The sequence below is a fragment of the Polyodon spathula genome, unplaced genomic scaffold (assembly GCF_017654505.1).
Source record: "Polyodon spathula isolate WHYD16114869_AA unplaced genomic scaffold, ASM1765450v1 scaffolds_799, whole genome shotgun sequence".
Classification (NCBI taxonomy): domain Eukaryota; kingdom Metazoa; phylum Chordata; class Actinopteri; order Acipenseriformes; family Polyodontidae; genus Polyodon; species Polyodon spathula.
Window position 1 is genome coordinate 1 of NW_024472286.1, and position 7,000 is coordinate 7,000.

Below are 7,000 nucleotides of genomic sequence, written 5' to 3' on the forward strand. Positions count from 1 at the left end.
AGTATTGCAAATATTTCAAAACATCTATTTTACATATACAAAATAGTACAGGATTTCAATTCCACTTGACTTTTTTTCTCCCCCCCATAAAAAAAAAGAAAATAGTTATTTGTCATTTGCCTCCCAAAAATCTACCTCTTATCGTTCTCCCCCCTTTTTAGTTTATACAAAAAAAGAAACCGGTAATGCACATAAATCATCAAAAAGAAAAATCAGGGATATTCAAACAAAGAAAGAAGAGAGAATTCTCTGACACACCTTTCACGGATCGAACTTTTAAACGGCCGGCACCCAACTCATCTGCTGATTTTTATTTTTATTTTTCCAATTTACATTAATTAAAAACTGCCAACCACCAAACCCCCCCCCCCCCCACAGAGGCACCTCTTTGCAGCCCGAGGGATATCTATCCATCCAAAGACTTGTGTCTTCAGCCTGCTCGGGAAGCGGGGATTGTACAGCAGCAGGGATGGGCCGAAGGCTTCTCAACTCATCGCTCAGCCCCACTGGACTCCTGACGCGATGCTACGGGCCTGGGAGGAGGGGAGGGGAGAGGCGTGGTGGTACGGGTGAGGAGGGGGTGTGAGGAAAATAAAGAGAGCTTGTAGCACCTTCGGAAGAGTGGGAAAGTCATGAACAACCCCACCAAGCTCAGGAATCACACACAGCCTGTGGGTTTGTGCTTCAAGGTAACTTAGTGTGAGGTAGCTTTTGTGAGAGCTTGCTAGCTCCTTCAAAAAGAAAAGAAAGTTCATTAACAACATTCACCAAGGAAGGAACCCACAGCCTGTTTGTGGTTCAAGGTAACTTAGTGTGTGGGGTAGCTTTCAAAAAGCATATATATATATATATATATATATATATATATATATATATATATATGTCTTGATATTATATATATATCCTATTAGAATATATATATTTTCTATATTATATATATAGTATATATTTGATTCAGGACCTGCACGAATGTTGTCTTTTATAAAAAGGCCTGAGGCGAATTTATTTAAAAGGACAGCCGCGTACAAGGACTGGCCACTGAAAAACAAAAAAAAATACGTTGAAAAAAAAAATATATTAAACACAAAGCCCAGATCGAACAACGTACTTTCAAAAAAAACATCTTTTATATCAATTGTGAAAAAATTACCAGACCGGTTTTTTAACACATCAAAAAAAACATCTTTTATATCAATTGTTGAAAAATTACAGACCGTTTTACAACAATAGCACCATTATTTTATTATAATACACAGCACTTCTGCAGATATACACTGTGACGGGCGAGGCCAAATGTGCGGACGCTGAACTTGCTGGTTGCCTAGTTTGTTTGTTTTTGCTCGTTAGCGGTTGACGCCCCGATATGGCCCCGGGGCGGGGGAGGGACGCTGATATGGCGGGTTTCTAGAGAGGGGCTACTTCTTACCAAACCATTTCATAACACACCTCTGACCCCTTTAAATCTTACAGGAAGACAATAAATAAATAACAGCAAGGTTTTTTTGTTTGTTTGTTTTGCTCGTTAGCGTTTGTTCGCAGGCCCTGCTCCGGTCTTGGGAAGCCCGGAAGCTGTGAGGATCACGGGTGGGGTTCATGGAGCCATTCAGTGCAGAAGTCCTAGGAGTGACTGGAAAGTACTTAAACGTCCATAAACAAAAAAAACAAAAAAAAAAAAAAAAAAAGAGATTGTTTTTTTCTTTCTTGTTGAGTTGAGTGAGTTTGTTTTTTTCTTGACTCTTTTTAAGTTATTTTACAAGTAGCAGACTGGGCCAATGTCGACGCCGAATTCCTGGTCCGACCCTCCAATATCTAGGGGTGCAATGTCCACAATGGGCAGGCGGGACGTCTTCTGAGACTTGTACTCGATTACCGTCTTGCCCCATCGGTCAGTGTGTTTCTGCAAGAGGAGGAAACAAGTGTGTTAAAAGCTGTGAGGCTGGATACTATTCACAGAGCTCGCCAGCGCGGGGAATGAGAAGCAGCGCTATCGAGAGGCAGAAGACAGAAGTGGAACCAGACAGAAGTGTTGCACTGCACTGGGCTGGTCTTGCCCCCGGGCTCACATAGCCCGAGCTGGTCTTGCCCCCGGGCTCACACAGCACTGTTGACTCACCGTGCAGCCATCCTCCAGCACGTTGTAGGTGAAGCGGCTGTTCCCTTCGGCTCTGATCTCCACGTCGTTGGAGCCCTGCAGCAGGACGGCCTTCTTCAGGTTGCCGGCGCTCTGGTCCATGTAGGCGATGCTGTTCTTGCAGTGGTAGGTGAGGTTCTGGGAAGCCTCTGTGGACAGCAGTCTCAGGAACGTCATCTGGATGCTGGCAGTGTTGGGGGCCAGGCTGTCATCACCATAGCTGAACTGCAGGGGGAGACAGAGAGCTGGTCAGGGTGGGTGATGCTCAATCCGGGCTGACAAAAGTGCTCTGTGTTGCTTCTAGCAGAGAGACAGGATGATGCTCTGTGTGTGTGTGTGTGTGTGTGTGTGTGTGTGTGTGTGTGTGTGTGTTTGACCTTTTGTTCTCCAACCTTGACTGCAGCTTCAGCAAGCTGCTAGGCGCTTGCAATGGCAATGAAGCAACTCTGTAGAAAGGGGTAAGGTAGCACTAAGTTTTGCATCACCCTATTGAATTAACTTGCCTTGCTTCACAAAGTAGAGTGAAACCTGAAATCTGTAATTGCTGAAAGCAGTTATTTTACTAGGACTTGGGGACAGCCTCTGATCGAGACTGTAAGCAGCAAGTCAAACGAGACACTTACATGGAATCCTCCATTCATGGTCTCTCCGAACCAGACGTGCTTGCGGTCCGAGCTCTTGCTGGTCCACCAGTTCTTGCGGGGGATGCTGGCTGGGTTGGGGTACACGCAGGTCTCCCCGCTCTCCATGTTGCAGAACACCTTGATGGCATCGACCGCACAGCCCTGGTTGGGATCGATCCAGTAGTCTCCTGCAGAGGGAGGGAGGGAGAAGGGCTCGGAATAGGACTCCAGATAGCTTTGGTTACACTGCACCTCTACTGTACCGTAACTGCACTGAGACGCCTTATTATAATCTGACGCTCGCCAATCGGCAGGCATCGCACGACCTGGTCCCCGGTGCAGAACACCTTGATGGCATCGACCGCACAGCCCTGGTTGGGATCGATCCAGTAGTCTCCTGCAGAGGGAGGGAGGGAGAAGGGCTCGGAATAGGACTCCAGATAGCTTTGGTTACACTGCACCTCTACTGTACCGTAACTGCACTGAGACGCCTTATTATAACCGTAACCCCAATCTGACTGCAGTTATAGTGATCGGACTACAGGTGCACTCAATTAAAACACAATCTCATCCTTTGGATGAGACGTAAAACCGAGGTCTTACTGCAGTTGTGATGTATAGTTCACGCCCTCGTATCTGTAAGTCTCTTTGAATGAAAGCTTCTCCTAAAATGAAGTGGGATTCTATCAAGGGGTTTCGCAGACAGCAATGTGGTTTGGAGAGCGTTGCTCTCTGGGGCGCGGACTCACCGCTCTTCCAGTCGGGGTGGCACAGTTTCAGGTCTCTGCAGGTGCGGGCCGGGTTCTTCTTGGAGCCCTCAGGGCTGCGGATGTTTTCGATCTGGTTGTTGAGGGATTTGAGGGTGGCGTCGACCTCGGCGTCGTGCTGCCTCAGGGAGCTGGAGGCCTCGTCAGCCCGCATGTACCTCATGGGATCTGGGGCTTTCTCGGGAGCAGCCAGCCCGGCGAAGGCGGACATGTCGATTCCGGGGCCGGGAGGACCAGGGGGGCCAGGGGGTCCGGCGTTACCAGGGGGACCCTGCAGGGGAGAAGGGAGGAGACGTCAGGAGAGCAGGGAGACACACACCTCCTATTGGAAGAGACACTGTGAATAGGATTTCTACAAGAGGTTCAAAGCGGGGTACTTACAGCTGGGCCAACTTCTCCAGAACGACCACGAGGACCAGGTGGGCCAATAGGACCGGGCTGGCCGTTAGAACCGTCCTTACCATGGGGACCGACGGGGCCGGGTGGGCCCTAGAGAAGGGGGCAGGAGACAAAGGGTTAATAACAGGGTGCTCATCTGGGTCTAAGAGCCCGGTGCGCCAGTATGACAGGGCGGTGGCACAGAGAGCCCAATCCACAAGTGGCGTGTGTGCGTGTGGAGCAAGGAGTTCATTGCAGAGCTCTTGCAGAGCTTGCTCGATGAGGTTTTCTGTTTTACTGTTTAAAGCCCTGTTTCTGATGTGTGTTTTTTTTCCTTCAGTGAAAGAGTGGTCTGAGCTGAGACTGCTCACTGCGGGTATATCCTTTCTCCTACCGTTTCACATGTTTAATACGGGTTGTATTTTACTGTGTGTGTGCTGTGCATTGCAGCTTGCCTATCAATGCGACATCAACCGGGAACACGCGGGTCGGTACTTACTCTTGCACCAGTTGGGCCAGCAGGACCAGCAGCACCTTGGTCTCCAGCAGTGCCCTACAAAGAGAGGCAGAGAGAGACAGGGGGGGTCATTCACAGCAGGCAGCGGAGCATGGCGATACCAGAATGTTTCAGAAGCGCGCCCTGTGGACGGCGGCAAAAGGGGGCGACTTACTGGAGGTCCGGGAAGACCCTGCAGGCCAGTGAAGCCGCGGTGTCCCTTCTGTCCTCTTTCTCCGGTCTCTCCGGCCTCGCCCTTGTCTCCACGGGGTCCTTGGGGTCCCTGAGGCAAAGACATGCACTCCTGTCAGCTTCACACTCACAAAGCAGTACAGGATTCTCACACAGAGCTCGACACGACAGATAGACGGATCTCTGTATGGGAAGGAGACACTTACAGCCATTCCTCTAGCGCCAGCGGGCCCAGGAGGTCCAGCAGGTCCTTGTGCGCCCTGGAAGAGAGGAAACAGAACCGGTTACAAGATCCGCTGCTGGAGTTTTCAACGCACGGTGTCTGACACTCTGCGCCACAGCCGTGGCGTGGTTAAGGGTGGCACTCACAGACTCTCCTCTGTCTCCTTGTTTGCCAGTTGGGCCAACAGGTCCGGGGGAGCCTGGGGCGCCAGGGGCACCGGGAGCACCAGCTGGGCCTGTCTGACCACGGTCGCCCTGTAGGGGGAGACAAAGCACACACCGTCAAGACCCCTGTAGACCACACCCACCCAGCCCTGTATGCTGCACACAGGTAACCCCGCTAAAAACTACAAACACAGACTGTTAAACACAGACGGGATTGTATTTGAATTGAGTTTCTGTAGTGCATGCATTATCATCCCTGTGTCCTTTTGATCTATGCCTGCAGTGTCCAGCAAGTTAAACCAAGCTCTCGATCTGAAGTCAGGGCAGATCTCCCGCACGCCCCAAGCTGGGAAGCTCACCTTGATGCCAGCGGAACCATCTCTACCTGGAGGACCATCTGATCCAGGGTTGCCCTGTGAGGTGAAAAGGGGCAACGTTAGAAATATTACACCACAGAGTATGGAAATCTACTTTGAAATAAACAGTGTTTGGTATACAGCTACAATCAGACTGTCTTTGTGTCTGAAACTACAATCAGACAGTATAAAACTACAGTCAGAGTATTTGTAGCTACAGTCAGACAGTGCACAGCTACAGTCAAACACAGTGTGTGCGACTGAAGTTAGTCAGACAATGTATTTCTGAAGCAACAGTCAGAGTATACAACTACAGTTAGTGTATGTTTGTAACTACAGCCAGACAATGTACAACTTCAGTCAGTGTGTGATTGAAGCTACAGTCAGAGTCAACAGTCAAAGTATACAGCTAGTTAGACACAATGTGTGAGATTGTAGCTACAGTCAGACAATGCATGTTTGTAGCAACAGTCAGATTATATGTTTGTAGCAACAGTCAGGCAGCGTACAGCTACAGTTAGAGAGTGCTTTCGACTGAAGCTACAGTCAGAGTATACAGCTACAGTTAGACACAGTGTGTGCGATTGTAGCTACAGTCAGACAATGCATGTTTGTAGCAACAGTCACAGTATATGTTTGTGGCTACAGTCAGGCAGCGTACAGCTACAGTTAGAGAGTGCTTTCGACTGAAGCTACAGTCACACAGCTACAGGCAGTGGATGTTTACTCCTACTGTACATTCAGAGTAAACAGTCAAAGCAAAGACAGTGTGCTTTTGAAGCAACAGTTAGAGTACGGAGTGACAGCCAGACAGTGCATGTTTGTAGCTACAGTAAGACACAGTGTGTGCGATTCAAGCTCCACTCAGACACTGTGTTTGTAGCTACAGTCAGACAACATATTTTTATTGTTACAGTCTGCCATGGTTTTACTCTGCAGCTACAGTCAAAATATATTTTTGCAAGTACAGAAGTTAGACTGTTCAGTTTTACAGAACTACAGTCAGATAGTGTAATGTTCATAGCTACAGTCACAGTGTAATGTTCATAGCTACAGTCACAGTGTAACGTTCATAGCTACAGTCACAGTGTAATGTTCATAGCTACAGTCACAGTGTAACGTTCATAGCTACAGTCACAGTGTAATGTTCACAGCTGCAGTGAAGCCATGCATTTACACTCATGTCTTTTGTACAGTATCACTGCACATTTCTGTAGCTACAGCCAGACTGTATATATAACTACAGTCAGCAGCAGCACACCAGACAGGCGCAGTTTAAGTAGGCACAACGTACGGGGCAGTAGTGCCGCTGCAGTCTCACACAGCGCACAGCGTGCAGGGGCGGCCGGGGTCTCTGTACTCACCTCTCTGCCAGGTTCTCCGGAAGGTCCAGACAGGCCTGGGGGTCCGACAGGTCCAGGGGGTCCCCGGTCTCCAGCGCCACCAGGAGCTCCTTGTTTGCCGGGTTCACCCTAAGACATCAGAGAGGAGCAGGTTATACACACATGCAGACATACCTGGCCTAGCCTAGCTAACATACAGCTTCTCCTCGATGGACGGGAGTCCTAACGCCACAGTTTTACAGCTGGTCAGAGTGTTTTCCACTAAGGCTGAGCTTGGATTTGATTATTCATCTAGCACTATTAAGGGTTTTTATATTAACCCTTTTA

General features: G+C 48.9%; 1 protein-coding gene across 1 annotated transcript; it reads right to left on the reverse strand.

Annotated features, from left to right (window-relative positions):
* Positions 1-1,704: 1,704 nt before the first annotated feature.
* LOC121308902 (collagen alpha-1(II) chain-like) lies at positions 1,705-6,802 on the reverse strand (the record flags this gene model as incomplete). The annotated part of the gene is made up of 12 exons (XM_041241621.1): positions 1,705-1,897; positions 2,114-2,356; positions 2,755-2,892; positions 3,102-3,151; positions 3,504-3,792; positions 3,903-4,010; positions 4,399-4,452; positions 4,571-4,678; positions 4,794-4,847; positions 4,957-5,064; positions 5,334-5,387; positions 6,695-6,802. Coding segments are annotated over 12 exons (1,461 nt in total), but the record flags the coding sequence as incomplete, so codon positions are not given.
* Between the last annotated feature and the right edge of the window lie 198 nt (positions 6,803-7,000).